This window comes from Anthonomus grandis, chromosome 7 (genome assembly GCF_022605725.1).
Source record: "Anthonomus grandis grandis chromosome 7, icAntGran1.3, whole genome shotgun sequence".
Classification (NCBI taxonomy): Eukaryota; Metazoa; Arthropoda; class Insecta; order Coleoptera; family Curculionidae; genus Anthonomus; species Anthonomus grandis.
The window spans coordinates 30,688,941-30,711,139 of record NC_065552.1 but is presented as its reverse complement, the minus strand read 5'-3'; the positions used below and the strand labels follow the sequence as shown (position 1 = coordinate 30,711,139).

At 32.8% G+C, this 22,199-nt stretch overlaps 1 protein-coding gene across 1 annotated transcript; it reads left to right on the top strand.

Annotated features, from left to right (window-relative positions):
* LOC126738428 (uncharacterized) lies at positions 1-21,536 on the top strand. Its single transcript, XM_050443767.1, has 5 exons — positions 1-255; positions 3,251-3,566; positions 3,652-3,913; positions 9,147-9,736; positions 12,747-21,536. Exons 1-5 carry the CDS (start codon positions 184-186, stop codon positions 13,178-13,180), a joined length of 1,674 nt encoding a protein of 557 aa, XP_050299724.1. The 5' UTR covers positions 1-183; the 3' UTR covers positions 13,181-21,536.
* Positions 21,537-22,199: the final 663 nt, after the last annotated feature.

Sequence of the window (22,199 nt, the reverse complement as noted above, 5' to 3'; positions counted from 1 at the left end):
CTCCCTTTGTCTATGTAAATAAATAAAATTAAATAATAATCTATGTAAATATTTCCCATAATTCGAAAGTTCCCTTAATTCCGTTTTATATTTAGATATTTAGCATTTAAAATGCCTAGCTGACCATTTTATTAATATGCGGTTTTACAGTACAGTGTTTTTTTGGAATACCTTACTACAATCATGGATCCACACTTTCACAGGCCTGTTTTGGAGGGTATTTTATTTGTACCCCCAAGTGGAAAGATATTAAAGGTAGGCCCTATGCTTTAAAACTGCTCTGTACTTTGTTGTGCTTTATATCAAGCATAGGAAGGTCCAATTTATAGCATTTAGAAGTCAGAGACTTGCAGCACTATTTTACAGTTTTTAAAACTCGTAATTAATGACAAACATATTAATAAGTTTAAGGTTACATATACATATAAAATTAATCTAACAATACTAACAAAAAATTCTTAAAACACTTAATTCTTTGTTATAAATTTATATTAAAATTAGCATAGAAAAATTCCTCAAGTGAATATTTAAAAAAAAATGTGGAATGCATTTAAAATTTAAAAGTTCTTTACCCTTAATTTAAATGGTCTATGATTTGGTGCCACCAAGGATTACCTCTGGTAAAATGCTTTTTTTTATAAAAGGTAAAAAACATGAAATCTACAGCATCACAAATACATTTAATAAAATAATGAAGGTTACATGTTTCGCTCGACTAGAGCATCATCAGACCTAAACAATAATTAAAATTATGTAACCCGAAAAAAGGAGAATTCAACAAAAACTTACCATAACATACACAAAACACCTAATATTTAAGTAAACAAAGATTACAATAAAGTGGCACTATGTATGTACAAAGAACTCAACTAAACAATCAAATCCTTAATACATTTTAGAAATCTAACCATCATTTAAGAGTCTAGAACCACTTGAGGTTATTAAAAACTAGGTGGCCATCAAAATCAAACCTTTCATTAACACAGGACAGATCTGGGCTTTTAAAAGCTTTACTAATCTCCATTGTCTCCAACAAGTCTAGTTTTTTACTTTTGTTGCATTGATGCAGTATTTTTATATTTTGGCTGTCAGGAAAATCATGTTTGGAGTCGAGAAGGTGATTAGCAAAAGCTGATCTGGTCACTGTGATTTCGGTATTTTTAAATTTATTGTATTGGGCCTTGTGTTCACTAATCCTAGTAGAAATCTTCCTACCAGACTGGCCGACGTACACTGCAGGGCACTCTTTAACAAACAATAACAAACAATATCAAAACTTTTAGGTCATTTACTTATTTTGGACCAATTTCGTCACAATTATCCCGCTTTTTTTCTCCCTTTGGCATAACCCCAGCTTTTAAAACCAATAATACCTTAAAAAGACATCTAATTAAAACTAAAGATTTTCCTGACAGCCAAAATATAAAAATACTGCATCAATGCAACAAAAGTAAAAAACTAGACTTGTTGGAGACAATGGAGATTAGTAAAGCTTTTAAAAGCCCAGATCTGTCCTGTGTTAATGAAAGGTTTGATTTTGATGGCCACCTAGTTTTTAATAACCTCAAGTAGTTCTAGACTCTTAAATGATGGTTAGATTTCTAAAATGTATAAAGGATTTGATTGTTTAGTTGAGTTCTTTGTACATAGATAGTGCCACTTTATTGTAATCTTTGTTTACTTAAATATTAGGTGTTTTGTGTATGTTATGGTAAGTTTTTGTTGAATTCTCCTTTTTTCGGGTTACATAATTTTAATTATTGTTTAGGTTTATTGATGCTCTAGTCAAGCGAAACATGTAACCTTCGTTATTTTAATAAATGTATTTGTGATGCTATAGATTTCGTGTTTTTTACCTTTTATAAAAAAAAGCATTTTACCAGAGGTAAATAATTCAAGAAAAATATTTTAATACACTTAACAAATAAGACCAACTAACTGTAATTTTTTTGTAAATTTGATTTCATTTAAATTTTGTATTACAGTGATCTCTTGAAATTAAGTTACTTAAATTCTTACACATCTTTTCTGTAAGACCCTCCCTGGCATACATAAAACATGTTTAAACAAAACTGTTTCCCATGCGGCTCTTAGTGGCGGTACCTCCACTATTCTGCGACGCCGCACGGCATTACGAGGGAAGGTTAAAAATAGGGAGACAGTTATGCCGCACCCTGTATATGGAAGAAGTGTTTTTTAGCTGCTATAAGACCTGAATGAATGCAAATTAAAATCTAGCAGCACTTAGAAATCGCCGATTTTTTTGGTTACAATATTGACATATGTATGTTTATATAGGTAAAAAAAGATTTTATTCTAAATCTTAATAATTTCAAGTTTTGTCATATATCTCATTCTCAAATTTGATTTCAATGCAAGCCTCCTTTTTAGAAATTGATATTTTTTAAATTTACACAAAATAAAAATACTGTTTTTGTAATAAAATCCTTGTTTACTTGTATTTTTTATTGTATTGTATGCATTTATAAATCACTAATGAACACATACAGGCTACTTAAACTTAATAAAAAGGCCTAAAGTTCAATTTTAATTAAAATTTTATGGTTCATTTAGAAAAATAAAAAGCATCTAATGCAGATTGCAATTGTAGTATTTTTGCAGTTATTGTGTGCCAATATAAAAAAAACTAAAATACAACATTTTTGCCACTCAAGTTTTTGAATGTCTTGCTGCACGCAAATTATTCAAAAATGTACGACAGTGATTATATATATATATATATATATATATATATAATCACTAAATATATATATATATTTAGTGATTCAGTGAATCATCTAAATATATTTATGTAAATATATAATATAATTATGGTTCATTTAGAAAAATAAAAAGCATCTAATGCAGATTGCAATTGTAGTATTTTTGCAGTTATTGTGTGCCAATATAAAAAAAACTAAAATACAACATTTTTGCCACTCAAGTTTTTGAATGTCTTGCTGCACGCAAATTATTCAAAAATGTACGACAGTGATTATATATATATATATATATATATATATATATAATCACTAAATATATATATATATTTATTCATTCATATTTAGTGATTCAGTGAATCATCTAAATATATATATTTAGATGAAATAGGGTCATAATACAAAAATGTGATTAAAAAATTAGTTTAAGTAACACTGAATTGATTGAATTTTGATCCTAAATATAGGATCAAGTAAAAATTCAATTTTTTTACGAATTTCATGCTTTTTTAATAAAATTTCATTTTTAGAAAGCTTGGCAAAAGAAACATGCGGCCCTGTTCAAACGTAGCCGCACAGGCATCGCCCGCATCGAACTGTATGACAACGAAATAAAAACGGGACCACCGAAAATCATAACTCTTGAGGATGTGATTAAAATCACACCGAAAACAACAAATATACTGCATATTGTAACTAGAAATTCTGATATTGAATTCAGTGCCTCTTCCGAGGAAAGTCTGCACAATTGGCACAAGGCCATTAGTGGTGTGGCATTTCCCGACGAGAGGAGTGAAGTTAGCGAGGTCGAACAGGATAATGATTTATATTGTTCTACTAATGAAGGTATATTGTTTCTTTTTAATTATTTATTTCGTATGATGGTGTATCTCTAATAGGCCAAATTAAAGTTAATAATTCTACGTTTTAGGTATTTTCTTGGTAAAACTTCACACATCAGAGGCATCGCTGCGTTGCAATCTCGACAGTACTGAATATATTCTAAAAGTAGAAGCGACTGCCTTACAGTTACGCAGTTTAGATGATAATAAAGTGCTCTACACTTGGCCATTTAGTTTTATAAGGAAATACGGGTATAAAAGTGGGAAATTTACGTTCGAGGCCGGTAGAAAATGCGCCTCGGGTGAGGGCACTTTTTACTTTGAGCATCCTAATCATGGCGAGATTTATCGGTAAGTTTGTGTAAGGTAGTTTACATTAAGGGTCCAAAATTAAATCCTATTTTGAAAATCTTGTTGACAATGAGGAATAGAAGAACAGCACGTATTCAGCGTAAGAAATATATTAATATCTGCCTAGCACTTTCGGCCGTAGGCCATCATCAGGGCTTTGATTTCGTTAAAGGACGACTCTACTAGAACGAATATAGAGGAAAACCGAAAATTTAAGATCTTCGGTTTTCCTCTATGTTTGTTCTGACCTATAGTTTAATTTATTTGGTATATATTAAATGATTCTACAGGAAGTATAAAAGATGAAAATCCAATTGAAAAAAGAAACGTCAAAAAGCGCGAAGATTCACGGGTAAATGCCAAATAGCCAACAATTTTTTTGTTTCCAAGGCCTTTGATAATGAAATTCAGAATACTGCTGCTGAAACTTTTTGTAAATGGTGTTGCAGTACCATAATAGCTTTTTTTAGCCTCAAGAATGTGGGGTGTATATCTGTATACAGGGTGTCTAAACTCTATTTACAGACAATTTTTTTGCTTCTGTATATTATATGAAAAAAAGTTAAGATAAAAGGTGGCCAGCCTGGTCACCTGACTTAACACCGCTAGTTTTTTTTCTTGTGGGGATATTTAAAGGAACAAGTTTACACTAAGGAGCTAAGAAATTAGGAAGATTCAGAGAACATAATAACACGTTCTTGTAGAGCAATTCCGGAAGAAGTAATAAGAAGCGCCTCTACCACTAATACTACAGGGGTTCCCCAAGGTTCTATCCTGGGGCCGTTATTGTTTCTTCTTTATGTTAACGACCTTCTTTTGCTCCCCAAAAAGGGTAGGGTTACTATGTTTGCAGATGATATCACCATCATTTGGCATATTGAACACATCGACCAACTGAAAATGTTTCTGGATGCTGACTTGCACATGATTAGGGAATGGTGCAATAGAAATTGACTTAATACAAAACAAATCTGTTAAGTTTCGAATGTTCAATGCTTTCTATCACTATCAATAAGGAGCCGATTTCAACTCAACAGTGTTGCAGGTTTTTGGGATTGACAAATGATTGCAGGCTCAAATTCTGGGAACACATAATTAAAGTGTGCAGTAGGGTGTCATCAGGATGCTATGCCCTTAGAATAATTTCTAGGAACTTAGATGTTTACATTGCAAAAAATGGTTATCAGGCCCTTGTAGTTTTTACGTGATTTGTTCCTGGGGATTATGTGCTCACTATCTCTTTAATACCGTAATACCGTATTTGTTTTGCAAAAAAGAGCAATTAGAGTCCATTGTGGAGTGTGGTGTCGTGGTGTCTTGTCGGCATGCTTTTGTGCAAAATAGAATCTTGACTCTTTGTTGCTTATATATTCTTCAAACAATAACTGTGGTCTTTAAAAAGTACAAGCAGGAAATTGTAGGAGGCAGGAGCGTTTGCAAATCGTCTTACATATACCCTTCGGTTGCCCATTCCACATTCAGAGAAAGTGAGAAGTTGTGTTATTTACGTGGGTAAAAAAATTTTCAATCAGCTTCCTCTAGGTATAAGAAAACTTCACTCTTATATTAGATTTAAAAACCATTTAAAAAGATAACTAACAATCTTTTGGCATATTGTACTTTAAACAAGTTCTTCAATGAGGTTTTGTCTTAATTACCAAACATGTATGTGTGATTTGAAAAAGAAAATTATTGTAACTATATTCTAGTTATAATCTATATATCTAAGTTTTACTGACTTAGATTTAATAACGCTTTGTCAATAACTGTTTGGGACAATAAAGCTACTTTTTGAATTTGAATTTAAACACTAAGCTAATAAAAAAATACGAACTCTGTCAAACCGAGAAAGGTCAGCAGTTTGAACATTTACTATAAGGTTTTTTAAATTATTATAGTTTTACAATCGTTTTTAACTGTCTTAATAGCGGATTGCATAAGAATTAAATAATATCCTCATAATAAGCAATTATCTCAAAAACCATCAATATTTGACGTATATACATCCTTTATGTAAAATTAACTGAAGAGTAAAAATTTAGTAAAATATACAGGGTGTTCCTTCGAAAAAAACTTACTTGATAATGAAAACTTTTGAGACACTCTGTACATTTACCAATACTGTCAGCAAAATTAGTATTTCCAAACAAACACTTTTTATCTTAACTTTTTTTCATATCATATACGGGAGCGAAAAAAATCGCCTGTGAATAGAGTTGGGATACCCTTGTACGTACCGTATATCTGGATCTTATTTTATTAGGCCTGTATATAAATTATTTTTTTATTGTGTTTTTTTTTGTTTTTTCTAATACTATTTTTTTGTAGTGATTGACTCATTGCTTACTTAAAACTTATTATTTCAGCCTTGTAAATAAGAGCCTGCAAAGGGAAGTATATAAATAATTCATTAATCAAAGTACAAAAAGTAATTTTTTGATAGATTGATTGAAGAGGTTATACATTTTAGTAGAACTGCAAATTAAATGGTAGGGATATACTTTTATAAGCTTTATAGATACACAAATTTATTTTTGAATTACATGTATGTATATTTCTGTTCGATGAATCGTCAGACTTGTGAGTTGTCAAACAAAGTGGACTCTGTGTACACCGACTTAAGCAAAGCATTTGACAAAATTGATCATAATACTTTATTACAGAAACTTGCTGGAGTATGAGTTCATGGAGATCTCTTTCGGTGGTTAGCGTCGTACATTTTTAATCGATCCCAGTATGTCACTGTACATGGCCACCAGTCCTTCACGTATCCAGTTACCTCAGACGTACCTCAAGGTTCCCACTTGGGGCCCTTATTATTTAAAATCTATTTAAATGATTAGTTATAAAATGTTTTACTTTCTCCAAAATATTACTTTACGCAGACGATATTAAGATTTTTGCTCAATAATCTCGGTGATTGCTTTCAGTTGGACGCAGTTATGCATAACGCGACCAAGCGCCAAAATCACAATTTTGGGAAAACACAATTAAGTTTCAAGTGGTCTTAAAAATAAATAAATTAGAATGAAGATCTGGTTTTTGCAAGATATATACAAGGCACTATTTCAAATCATTCTACAAAAGCTTTTAGCAAAAAATTAAACATTTTTGAAGTTATGATAAAAATCGTCGCTTAGTCTTGTAATGCTTTTTACATATTATTGGGTATTTGTATTTTACAAAACTGAACCGCACGCCAAATTTGTCGCATAGCTCGTTTATGCAAAGCTATTTTATTCTAAAACTGTATATTTTGACTAAGAGCCCTACTTTTTATTTAAAATAAAAAGTAACTATTTAAAATGTTACAGTTCTAAAAAAAGCCACGTATACAGGAACTTTTTATTTTGAGTCAGCCTTCCAGAATATTTTCGGCTGATCGAAAACCTAATCAGCAGTAGGGCTGTTAGTCGAAACATATAGTTTTAAAATAAAATAAAAGGCTAGTTAAATAAAAGGAACAATAAGATTAGAGTAAAATTAAATTACCTTTTAAAAACTTTATTTACTAATAATATATGCTATAAGCAAATTAAAACGCCAAAAAAAACTTGCTATTTCTTTGGAACATTACCAGCTACCCAAGAATTCTATTCTGCTTCATCCTCAATGTCAAAATCCGGTTGCCCATCATACCCTTCCAAGTCTTCCTCAATAGTTGGATCACCTACGAGGTTTTTATAAAATATTTTTGCATCTTTTGGTATCAGAGGAAGCAAAAACTTTATGTCTTCCAGTTTTTTCTCTGGAATAGGCTTTCCATCGGGCCATAAATTTTCAAGTAGATTTTTAAAGTTGGTTTTTGAAGTTTCCTTATTTTGTGGTCTTCCACGCTTTTTTTCTATATTAATTTCCTGGTGAGTTTCATCCTTAAGAGAAGTTTTAACAACTATTCTGAAGGGACTGTCTTTTCAAATTTCGATTTCTTTAAATTGAAGCCAATTTATTTTATTGTTTGTCACATCTACCTTTCGATTAACAATATTTTTTTCGATTTTAGTAGTACAAAAAAAAAATTATTTTTCCATTTTATGGACAACAAGTGGATTTTTCTTGCGGCATGATTTCATGATATTTATATGGTCATCAGCTGTATACAATCTTTGTTGTAGTTTTAATGCGCATTCGATATCTTCAAAATCTGTCTCATTAGGTAGATAACTATGACCAGATGTTAAAAAACGCAACGTTATCTTTTCTATCGAAAGATTAACTTCAAACATTGTCATAAGGAATAAAACCATTTTGATATTGCGATTTTGGCCACCGCAGCTATCTGACCATAAAATCAGATGTTTACAAGCAGCCATATCAGCATTTTCTCTTACATGCCGAAGTAAACAGGAACCCACTTCCTCAGCCCCTCTACCTGCCATACCTTCCAGCCATAAATAACAATGCCCTTTATTATTTTTTTCCTGTGTGGATACCCAAATTATATAACCAGAGCTGTCTTTTATAAAAGACAACACTTGTCGGTATACAAGGAAGAGGCAATGTTTTTTCCATATCAAAGGTGAGTACTTCAAGATGTTCGTCTTCCTCGGTCCTTTTTCTGTCTGCGTTCATTGCATTTCCCGTCTCACTAGCTAAAGTTAAATGATTTTGTTTTTCCATCTTATACCTATTTTGCTCTTTAAGATTTGTCGTATTTTTCAAAACTTCCAGTTTGTCGCAAGTATTGCAAGTGTCTCTTTTTAGTGGCTTTCTCTTAAGATTAAAATTACTCAAAAAAATCTCTTTATATTTTGAAAATGAGATTGGCTCTCTGATGTTTCCTTGTACAGGTTGTACATAACGTTTGTAGTATCCGATCGTAGATACATGCAGCCTGTTTGTTCCCTAGAATAATGTGACTTGTATTTTGGAAATTGATCAATGTGTCGGATTTATTTGAATTCAACTATAATTTTATTGGAATTAAAAAGGACTGATAAACTGAAGGATCTGGGTGTCATATATGATCAAAAGCTAACTTTCGCAGAACATATTAATTACTTAAGCATCAAATGTAATCGAATGCCTAATTTAATTGTAAGAAATAGTAGGCTATTAACCTCTACAAGCTCTCGAAAAGCATTATATTTTACTTATATTTATAATCGTTTGGGGTTTGCCTCCGTCGTCTGGGCTCCGCAATCTGCGGTGCATGCTAACAAATTGGAAACAATACAAAATAAATAACTTACAAAGGATGGTTAATTCTTTAAGCATTTCTTTTGTATTATAGGTATGTAACCTCAAAAATGAAAAGCATGCGCCAAATCCTTCGTGGCAAAGCAAGTCCCTCCCTCACTGACTGCAGTAAAGATCTCCAACTCCTCACCGCGCTCAGTATGGAGGCCGGTTCTCGAAATCCCCTGCCACTGTCCACCTCTATCCAAAGCTTCGCCGACTCGGAACTTCACGTAGCGCCCTCTACATTGACCTCCATCGAAAACTTAAGCGGTCCGATTAGCACCCATTCTGCTCCAATTTTCAACGAGTCATTGACGCGCATGCCGAGAACGCTGAACTCCACCTCGAATTTGTTTTTAAATTTAAATAAATTCAGTACTGCGCCCAAACCGATGGTACACATTAACCGCAATAGAGAGTATACGCAGGTCGACCAGATAGCGGAGAACGCGGCATTACATAATAATAATTATGACGAGGTGAATAATATTACGGAGGCATGGAAACAGATGGGTATGGAAGAAGAGGATAGTTATAATATTAAAAGGAATGATAAGGTGAGGAGGCTGATACATGGAGGGAAAAGAAAGGAGGAGCCGAGACCGGCGGTACCGTATTATCCTCAGCAGAAGGTAAAACAAGGTGAGTAACCTTTTTTTTCAGTTTTAACAATTGTTTTTATGTGTGGAAATTTTCACAAGAAAGTAAATAAAAGGTAACAAACTGACTTAAAAATATAATTAAAATAAACCCTAAGTTTTGCCCATCTGGATATCTTGAGCAATCATCAGATTTTTAATGCAAAAACAATATCAGCCGGATGTATTCGATTATTAATAATAAGTAATAATAAATATATCCTTATATAAAACATTTAAGACATTAAATTAAAGCTTGAATAACAAGGGTGGTATTCGGTGTTGAACTTAGATTCGTTGGAACGTAGGTTACGTTGGACGGTATAAAAAATTTATTTATTATTGATTAAGAAAACAAAAACGATTTTGAAATCTATGATTCAAACCAAGGACCTTTTGATCCAAACGCACAAGCGTTACTCTTGCTGCTAGTAGGAGCATATTTAACTTGGTTGTATATCACCGGTGTTGAAGGAAGAAATAAATTGTTAAATATGAAGTACGATTTAAATACTTTATTAGCAAAATTAAGTACTGGACTTTTCTTAGCTCTAGTAATCAACTTTTCTGGATTCAGTTCAATCTGTTCCCCTTGGGACATTCCTGTATTTTGACTTGCAAATGACGATTTAGTATCGGAGTATCTACATTCAGTGTAAACTTATCTTTACTGCTCTAGGGTTGATATTTTAAAATGACACTAAGTTGCTTAACCTATCGACAAAGAATTTGTTATCAAAAATATGATTTCGTCAGCACTATCTTTTATTTCATTCAACACCCTATTTTGTAAATACTCGCTGCAGAACACACAACAGAGACAGCCCTTAAAATAACTTCGATTAAGGAGGAAAATAAACACCACTACTCAAAACAAACTCAACACTTTAAATTCTAAATTAAAAGACATTTACTTTGACTTTAATGTACTCGCATACCGAGGTTAAATGTTGAGGGTTGAGGTTCAGTTGTTCAATAGAAATACTTTTGTCAGGTTAAGTATTGCTTGTCAAATAATTCTAGAGACCTGAATCAGGCCCCTTCCTAAACGCACCGAACCGCAGCCAAATTCGACATTATTAAGCGGTTATTTCGTACATTTTTGAGAACGAAATACTTGTACAGTCGGCTACAAAATCTATAGTGTTTTTATACCCATTGTTTATCTGCTGTATTTTAGAAAAATCGTTGTTATTAAGTTTTTAATTGTTAATAATATGCAATTTTAACACACGAGGAAGGTTATAGCTAACGTAATTTTTTTATGCAACGAGAGGCAGTAGAAAATCAGCTTTTTAAAGATTTTAGAAAAGTTCAGGAGCGTGCTGCTTTCGCAACGGTAGTAAGTTCTATTAAACGCATTATGCACCGAAATCCAAGTTAGACGATTTTGACAGAGTCTTCTTTGTTGTGTGATAATAAACTTTATGTTACGGAAAAATGAAATAAATATTGATTACAGGTAAATGATGCAAATAATTCTGAAACTTTGAGAAAAATAATAAGAGATATGGGATTTCGATGGAAAAGGAAAAAAATAATAGAAACAAAAATAAAACAAATAATATAGAGAAGAAAATCGTCCGACAATTTACATGGATTAAACTTACATTTATTCCTCGAATACCCATGAAAAAACTGTATTAACGAAGGGTTTCGTAGGCCAGCATCTAAAGAGCAAAGAATAATTATTATTCAAGTAGGCGACGAAATTAGTTTAATAAAAAAAAGGATATTTAAAATTTAGATCAAAAACTAAAAACCAATAAAGTGGAATTATATAGTTTAATAAAAATATAAAACACAGTAGTTTCAAGACAGAAGACGAACCTTTAGAACTTTGACTTTTTTTTGCAAAATGGCAGGGTTCGTCGGAACTTAGGAGTAGGAATAAAAAACTATTAGTTTAGTGCGACATTTCGCCGGTTTAATTCCAGCTTCCTCAGTCACTGAAATAAAGACATTGATTTACTTAATAAAATAGAAACAAGTCACTTTCCTTAAAATAGGCAAGAATTACAGCCTTTGTTCAAATATAAATACAAAAAAGACAACAGTTAAACAACATTAAAAACTTAATAATACAAACGTTAAACCAAACAAAAAAAAATTAGCTAGTTCATTTCATTAGTTCCTTCTTCAACAGATGAGAAGATTGGAAATAAAAAAAATAGTTAAAAAAACGAAATAATTACCCTAACAATCAGTGATAATCCAAAAACACGTAAAAAAAGAAAAGACCTGAGATACATTACTGATTTTCTTGATTGACATTTACTTCACACAAATAAACACTGATAATTGAATTACAATAAGTTTTGACTGGTGTTTGACTTTTTTGTTTTGTAATTATTAAAAAAAAATTTAAGTACTTAAAGTTAACTTAAAGAAAAACCAAATTTCGACGATTTAATAATTTAAATCGGAAATTTTTTGTCGCAATATATAGGGTGTTACAAAGCTCGGAGCAAATATTTTAGGAGCGTATTATTGGAGGTAAAATCAGCCTTTTTTCTATAAACATATCTCCTAAAATGCATCCCCCTCAGAGCTAGCAGTCCGTGCAAATTGCTTGAAGAAAATCGATTATTTGGAACGATAACTATAGTTATGCATCAAATCTCCTGAAATATTGAAGTTCTCATTTTTTGGGTGCTCTTTCCATCCCAAAACGATGTAAATCCAATTCTTTTTTCTCTAATTTGTTAGTTTAATCGCATTTAATGTTCCGTCTTCATTTACAAGTTTTCTCTAAATCGATTAATTGTATCGAAAAAATGCAAGAGACACAAATTTTAGAGTAAACAATAGATAACAAAACATAAGATAAGAGCCATGAAAAGGGTCAGTCCTCCAGAATCCTTTCCTCCCTAAAATTGGATTTACACCATTTTTGAATCGAATGACTCGAATTCACCTAAAGAACACATAGTGACATTTTATCCCTTATAATGCGGAATACCCTGCTTATCTACATACCTCCTTCAACTTTCATCTTAAACCTTTATTTTCAGTGTATAAACCCGATGACACCTCTACCCCGAGCGATCCCTGCGAATACGCCTCGTGGGGCCCCATAAACAATCTTAACTTCGACAGAACCTCCCCGTGCTCCTCCACCTCAAAGGCTGTGATACAAAAACTGAATAACTTAGATCGAGACAATTACGACCACCTCAACTTTTTCGGACCGGTTAACACGAACAGAACCGACAACAATTCCGACTATAAAGAAGTGAAAAGTCCGCTAGGGGTCGCACCGCCCAAACAGACGATCGTGATTGGCCGAAACGAGTACGAGTTGGTGGGCGAGCCAGAAGGTGTCCGATCCGCGGACGATTCACATTTGGGGTATGCCACCGTGAGGGCGAAGAGTTTGAATAGGAGCATGCGCCATTTGGAGGTGAACGCTCAAACTTATGCTGTTATCGATAAGACTAAGCGATAGTATTTTGTTAAGTATTATTTTTTCTACTTTGTTTGGGTTTGGTTTAGACTGATCGTACGTTGAATTTTAAGTTTTCTTCCAGAATTGAGTATTTTCATTGACTTTTCCTTAATGTGAAAAAAAAGTATGTTTTGTAATTATGTGATTCATTTTATTTATTTAGCAATTGCAAAGGCATTTTTTTAAGTATAGATGTTGCGTTTTTCGATAAAACACAGTTGTATTGATTGACACAAATTTACTGATTAATTGGAAGTCTCGTCTTATACAAAACTAGAATTATTGGCTGAATGCTAAAAGAGACTGACCACTTACTCGGCCGATTTAATTTTTTACTCAGGCGGTAAGAGAATGAAATAGAGTGTATTTCATATGACTGTAATATAATGAAGTTATAAGTACATAAATATAATATCTACAATAATAGGCATACTTGCTTGATAGATGCTTGAAAGGAGAAAGGTCATAAGCGACAATTTATTGATTTTCTAGCAGGACGATTTAAACATTTTTTTTTTTTGAAAATAATTCATAACTTTTCATGCCATTTATAATTTTGGCAACTGCAAATAAAATTTTGGGTCATTCTTTTTCTTTTCCTTAGTTTAAATAATTATTAATTCCATATGAGGTCGAGATAATGTCGGTTAAGTAAATTAGTTATTAAAACAAATTCAAGTATAAAGACTTAAATCCAACAATTATGAAATATGAATCGATGTAAAAAGTCTTAACCACCAATAAGACCTCGTATTTAAAGCAGGTAAAACAGGTTAGGTGCCACATAGAAAACGCAAAGCAAGATAAATGATTATCCGGGGGTGTATAAATAAATCTTGGTCAATCAATGGTACTCGTATAATTAACACATGCTCGTTTGATTATAATAGTAAATTTCAATTGGTCTAAATATAAGTTGTGCTGTATTTGAAACGCATTGAAAAGTATCAAAAAACCATTAAAATTTTATCTTCAAATCTATGACAAAAAATGCAGAAAAAAGAACGTTGAATTCTTTAATATCAAATCTTAAAACTAAAGTAACAAACTAATAATAAACAAAATAAACTTTTCACGTTTGGTAAATGAATTTTAGCTTTAAAAATCTATGGCAGAAAAAACACTGGATTCTTGAATTGCTAGCAAAAGTAATAAACAAAAAAAAAATTACATTTGGAAAATGTCTTCATCTTCTATGTGTTTCATTCAATTAATTTCTAATAGTAGGAATGTTGACATATTCATTATGAAACAGGGCTGGAATTACCTTATTCGTACATAATTTAACTAAATCATCATGTTTTAGCTTTGATATGGGAATAGGGGATTTATAACAACCTTTTGGAGTTACTCTTACTTTTGACTGAACTTTAATACCAAAGCTTGGTGCCTCCTTATCCATACAATTTTTAATTATTATTTTATTAGGATCTTTCTTCTTAAATGTGCATATACGGATTTTGCTTATTTTTCCTGGGAGGTTTCCTTTAAAATATTTGTCTGCTAGCGTATCCCACTTATTAAAAATCTTTATAGGTCAAATATTGTACTTTATAGGGTCTTGGATTCTGTCTTGCTGTCTCAAAAACTGTGTACCACTGGGAAGGAGCCCAAATTATGGAATGTTTTGTATTTCTCTCAATCACTGCGTGCACTGAATCGACCGGCATATATGTGTGTCCTGTGAGTAAAAAGTTTATTTGGATAGTTTCAATAAATTTACAATTTTGTAGGGTCGCATGTAACATAGCTAGAATAGTCCGGTTCCTGTTCTGGCCAGGACAGCAATCACATTAAAAGAGCAAACGAGTAACAGACTCACGTTTGTCAACCAAGCAAATATAGTTGTGTAAAATAGTTGTCATTTCATTTGCTCCACGTTTTCCATTTACTTCGTCCCAATAGTAGCAAAATACATCACGTGTGCAACTCTCATAAAAAGTAGGTTATACACCGATAACTTGCGTGAATAGTATAAAAGCATACTTTCGCCTTTGGGTGTATTCAACACTTTCTGTAAATCAAAACTCACACATAGAGTTCCAGAGTCGCTTTTGAAAATGTTCTGGTGTGCTTTAAAACGGTTGTAGGAATGTTCCTTTTCAGCTAAATGCTTTATCTTTGCTTGCTGCATAACTTCATCAGTGATATCTGATCTCTCAAATCTGAGACATTGAAGATATTTATCTTTTTTAGGAATGTGGAATCCAATATTGTAATCTGCGTTAAAAACATTCCTAAACACCCTCTCCCCAACAACGTCTATTCCTTGTGTAAGGTGAACCTTTTTGTAAACTTGATATAAATTAGATAAGATTTTAAACTCCTGCGGCAAATACACACGATTTGAATCTTTTCGAGCATAGTGGGATAGAATGGCCGGAAGGGATTTAATAAAGTTTCAAGAATGAAACCACAAAACTGCAACCTTGGCAGTCTCTTTGGTTTTGTTTGGTGGAATGCTCTTCCCTCGCATATCTTCTTGGGCAGAACCAAATGATGCGTTACTTATTGTATAATAAATAAATTTCTGAGACACATCTAACGTACAAGCTAAGAATTGAAGGCAAACTGCGCGTTTGTCTTCACCTTCGTTTATAAAATACTTAAAAGTGTACTGGCGTTTTTCTGATCCAGTAGATCTTTTTCGTTTAACTGGTAATTTCTCTTCAGTCACAATTTCACAGTTGTTGCCGCATTTTTTACCTGTACACGGATTGGGCTTTAGTTTTTTGGCAGAGACTAAAGTGCCGTCGCTTTTTGTATATTCCTGGCCGGATTTTTTGGCTTTCTTTTTAACTCTCTTTTTATTTTCTTTTTTAATAACGCTGCCGAGTTTTCCAACAATACTTTCCTTCTCCCCATTACCTGTTCCTTCATTGCCATTTTTTTGCTTCTGCTTCTTTTCCACACGTTCACAACTATTTCTAGATGAAGAATCAGATTCTCCTTCCCATAAATCCGAATCGTCACTTCCATAAACCTCTGCTAAGAAAGCTTCGTTTTCAGATAAATAATCCATGTATGCCAAAGTTTTTCCTTTTTTATTTCATTTCAAATTTAAGTGATTTTCTTTTTATGACTGTTGAATGACCAGGACAGTTTAAAATGTTGTTTGTTTCCAACACGTTTTGTTCACTATGAGTTAGAAAGGAACTATTAGCGGGTTGATTTGTTAGTAATCCTGCTAAATGATCTGAGGTAACCGGTTCTGCTATATTTGCGGATGAAGGAGCATCATCAATCAGTTCTGTGAAGGAATATTCTATATCATCAAACTTCAAAAACAATTTGTTGGGAATCCATAAATATTGCCGGTATTAACCTCTGAAAGGATAATTTAAATTAAAATACCTTCAGGTAAATTATGAAGTTTTACGATACCTCTACACTATCCATTTGTTCTTGTTTCATATTTCTTGAAGCACTTTCACATACTAACGTAGGTGTACAAATTTCTTCAGGAGTATTCTGAAATTATTACAAGTTAAAACAAATTATTACTTTATAGCGCTTTGGGAATACGTTCTTTAAAAAATAGATGCAATAATGATAATTACCTTGTGACAGTCAATTGAATTTAGTAGGTTTTTGCGAATTTTCTCTTTGCTTTCACCAGGTTTTGTTGAGCGTTTAGCTAAATCCACCAACATTTTCCCTCTAACGTTATTCATTGTTTTCTAAAATTCCACACTGTTTATTAAATAAATAATAAAATAAGTTATCTAATAGTTAAATTCTCTTCACTAATAATAAAAAAGAACTCACTTCACTTCACTAAGCCTAAAGATATCACATTCATGGAGGTATTTTCCTAAATTCGTTTCCACAACATTCACCTACCACTGCTGCCAGCGTACTAAGCGACTAAACAATCATTCTTTAATTACGACAGGACAACGAAGGCATATTATCTAAACGACAAGTCCGAACACACACCGATGTACTTTGTTAAAAAAACAGGCCCCTACAATACTGCAATAATGTCTTAACCAGCACATAGTTCTCTTATGATACCAAATAAAATGACTTAAAAGCCATTTAGTTCGGAATTACCTTTGGGTAAAACAGGATAAGCGCCATAATTCTTGAATTTTTAATTCAGGTAAAACTACTTAAGTAACTCATAGATTTTTGTCACGATAAAGGAAAAGCAGTTCAAGTGCCTTCCCTTTGAATAATGTTTTCAAGGTAAACCAGGATAAATGCCACACATGGGAAAAATGTGGGTTTTTAAAAAGACTTAACTGTTTTTTTTTTGTTGGTAGATAACCTAAGTAACACTTTAATAAAATAAATCAGAAATATGGTCGCTTTGTAAATAAAAGATTTAATACTCTTCAAAATTCATGATTGACTTGAGCGACACAAAGATAATCGTAGCATGTTTAAAAGTAGTCCAACCGACGCAGGAAAAAAATCGCATTTAGTAGTGTTTAAAAGTTTTTTTTGTAAAAAATGTCGCTTATGACCTTTTTCCTTTCAAGCATCGATAGGATGATATCGTTCCTCCATATTTAGAGTCATATTTAGAAATCATGAAACCATATTCAAATTAAGTTTCTACAACAAAAGGGTGAAGTTTTTACAAGTGAAACAAATACTCAAGTTATATAAATACGTTTATTTTACATCAAGAATATATTTTTTTTTATTTATTAAAATAAGCTCAATTCGCTCATAAATTGTAAAATTTAGTTTATAAGAAAACAGAAATATCAATGTTCTAATCAGTTATTCTTTGTAGATTTATTTTTTTTAAACAGTTGTGATTGACAGAATGCCATATTTTTATTTTAAGTTCCATTGATTTTTAAGAAATCGAAAGATGAAGGGTAAATTTAAAATGTTTTGGGTATCTCTGGAAATATTTGCACAGGTATTCTGTATATTTTTTCGGTCAGTATTTAATAAGAATTCAATTCCATTCAAAAGCTTATTAAGCAAAAAAACACATCAAAAACAAAAACCACTTAAGTCCATTATTATTAATCTGTTTCCTCAAAACTAGACGAAGAATTTCTAATTGAAACTCTAAAGTAGCTAAGTAGGGTTAACCTACCCTTTGGGACCCAATTTTATTTTTAATGATTTTAAGGATGTTTTTGCGAGTTATGGTATTTTAAGAGATCATTTGACAATATGTACTAGTTAAAATTAAAAAAAATATATACAGGGAGAGCAAAAAATTGTGGGACAAATATATCCCAGCGTGATTTTTAGGTGGGTTATAAATATCCCTAGGGGCCAAAAAAACACATTTTTGTATTTCAAAATGTTAATTTTTTTTTATTCACAAAAAGACAACCCGCAAAGGTAAATATTTTAGGACGAATGATAAAGCGCAAAACAATGCTTGCACAACCCTACATCGCACATTGCACAAATAGTATTGGCTCTACGTTCTTTTTTCTGAACAGCGCAACGAGCACATCTTCGCCGTTTCGATGTTTCTATTGGAAGCTGATCACCCACATTTTTCATTACTTTTGATCTCTTTGATGGCCTTCCACAACTGTGTCTTCGAAGTTTGACTGAAGTTTGCTGTTGTCCTTCTTCGATTAGGTCCTCTGATAAGGTAAATAAACATTCCAGTAAGGGTATCTTTTTTTGGGTACGACGTAAGTCATTATATATTACCCAGCTGTTAACAACAGCAATCATCAAAAGTCGATAATATACTTTTTTCTACCATTTGCATGATTTTCTGCCAAAGTCATACACACCACTCATCTGATCAGCCAGATCCACACCACCCATGATTTCATTGTAGTATGCAATAGCAGTGGGACATGGTACGTCAACTCTCTGCCCAGTCTTGTCTTTTCTCTTCACACAGGTCATATCAGGGGTATGGCAGTCACTCAAAAGAATAACCTGCTTTGTATCTTGCCATTTGATCGCAATAGAGTTTGTTTGATTTGATAAAAACTCGCATTCACCCCTAGACATTTTTCGTTTTTCCAGTCCGTTCTTTCAACGTCGTCCTTGCCGCAATATACATTTGCATCGTATGTATATCGTGTTTTTGCATCACATCCACACCATAATTTTATGCCTCTTTTCATAGGTTTTTGTGGCATATATTGTTTCAGTGAAGATCTTCCTTTGAAGCCCACCATGCTCTCGCCAATACTTTACTGTCGGATCGATATTTCTGAAACGTATATTTGAAGCAAGATAGAAGCTCTTGTACATAGTAAATCTTACTGGCCCCTTCTGGCTTGACTGGATTATTGAAATAAAGCTTGAATAGTAAAAACAAACACCTGTTTTTGGATATGGCCGATTTGATGGCCTTGTTTCCCAAAGATGGATGCTATGACCAGTAATGGCGAAGTTTTGGCACCTTATTGAAACACATAACTAATGTGCAGCCAATAGTAATCATAATCTTCCCTGCATCAGTGAAAGTCGCCTGCTTTTTTTAATTTTCTTTGTAAATTTTGATTCGCTGGTTTGTAGACTCAGCAATAAAAGTAAATAAACTCCGAGGACAAATTTTAGTGAAAATGTCCAGCGGGGAGGCATTTGCAGCATCATTCAACTCTACATTGACTTTCATTTAGAAAGAGTAGAATTGGACGCGAAGAGTTTACCCAGTAAGTTGGCTTTTTCCCTTGCTGTTACCGCGATAGAACCATCATCTGCTGTTAGGGGTGGCAAGGCCGACTTAGCAAATCCTTGACTAACGGCTTTCGATACCGACCAGAAAGATCTTGTTCCATTTGGGCAGTTTAGCAATTTGTTTTTGATCCTGTTGTTGTGACTCTCTTTGCATTCCTCGATAATTCGCTTGCAGCTATTTCTGGAGGTTAAAAAGTTCCTCCAATTTTCGGTGGAAGGATGTTGACGCCATTTGCGATATGCTGCGTTTTTAGTGTTTACTGCCTTTTTGCAATTCAGGTTGAACCATTGCTCGTTGTTTGATCTACATTTAGTAGAAAAAGGGATATAAGCTTCCATTCCTGCCAAGATCGTCTCTGTAATTTGGTTTGCACATTCTGAGATGTTATTGGTTCTAAAGCAGACTTCTTTCCAAGGGAATGAGCGATAAAATTCCCGAAGATGGTTCCACTCTGCTGATTTATAGTGCCATACCTTCCGCGGCATCGGAGGATCCTGCGTTTTAACATCCACCTGGCAAGAGACTGTTATCAATTTGTGGTCCGATGTTCCTAGGAGGGCCTGTACTGATACAGTGTACGAATCTCATACCCAAATATTACACCCAAAATGCAAAAACCAAAAAAAAAACATCAAAATACTTTGCTATTATATATGCTGAACTTACCTAAACAGATTGTTTCAAAAACCTCACAAAAAATATCAAATTTGTAAAAAATCAGTGTCAAAATCCAACAACGTGCTCGCTTTTCGGCGTTTACAATCAGAATGACCTCCAAAAAGCGTGTCGCTGCCTGTCGAACAATTGTTAAAACCCTAAAATACCCGCTAATGACAATTTCCATTAAAAACGGGACAGATAGCGCCCAGCAGATGTTATGAAATGTATGTTGGGATTTATTTGTCCCATTGGGGCCGAAAGGGTTAAAGTGGCGAAATTCAACAGGTAGAGATTATAGTTAATTTTAATAAAATTTAAAATAAAACAGTTAGTAATCTTAGTGATCGGTTCCTTGCTCTCTGAATACTGAGATTCATAAAATGGAAAGTTCTTAATGTATGTTCCAACATATTTAAAAGTTGAGTATTTAATTATTTCTGATCAAATATGCTGAATAATATACAGTATAAGTCACTTAGCATATCCGAGCATTACTTACTAAATGCTTTAATCTGTTACGAAATTTGAGCTTAAAATATTTTAAAAATGTTTTAAAAAAATATTAATACTGACAAGCATGATAAAAAATTGAATTCCTGTTAAAAATAATTAAACACCTTTACACACCTAACCTATTCTAAGCCATAAACTAAGCCTTATAAAAATATTAACCACGTGCTGCCATTGGAGTTAAAAATACCTCAACTAATGATCTTCTATTTTATTGCCTTTTGAATTATTATTATTAATATGTACTTACTGTTAACAACTCTCAAATATTTGACAGATGTTTAACAAATGCTACTAATTGTTCACGATCTCAGTTTAGGTCTGAGTTTTCAGACCCTTAAACAGTAGATCTTGGTGCCATATAGAATTTATCAGACACGTATTTTTACTAATAACCGTTATTTCGATCAGTCAAACCAAACTCAATAAAAGTATTCGTCCAATATGTGCCTTATTGCATTCCAAAAACGCTTCCTTAGCCTAGTTGTGTATATTTTTAAATATTTTTTATATACTTATACAATATGTGAATAGATGAATAAATGATTATAAGAAAAATATGGTTTTGTTTTTTGGTATTGTTAAGAAAATCCTATATATTAATTAAGAGCTAAGTCGAGTGAACAGGGTGCGTGAGGAAGCAATTCGAACTCAATGATCTTGGCCACCACAATAACGGATTCATCATGATACAATTCTCTTTCGCTAAATACGGAGGACGTTTCTTGTCTCTTCATCCCTCAAACGCTATTATAGAAGTATTTATAATCTTAAAACTTATTATAGGGTATACGAGGTTAGTATTCGACCCGACGTATAGATGGGGGTTGTTTGAAAAAAGTCACTATGGCTAAAATCAAATAGAGATTAAAATTAGCTTCTCAGACATCAATAATGAAAGTGTTCAGTACGATATTAAAAACTCATCCTTATGTAATTTTACACTTGAGACGAAAGAATAGTCGAAGCAGTGGACTGAAAAGGAAAAATCGACTCCGCAACAGGCTAAAATTGCCTTGCCACTACAGGGAAGTTTATAGAGTCAAGTTATATGGGATGTGCCTAGGATGATTTCATCGAATATCAAAACGGGAAAGAGAACCAACAGCAAGTATTATGCGAACTTATCGCAACTAGTTTGAAATATCTTATTCCAACCAGTTTCCATTTTTTACTTTGCTGGTGTCCGCTTACTAGTTTACAACTAGCCGCACTAGCTGA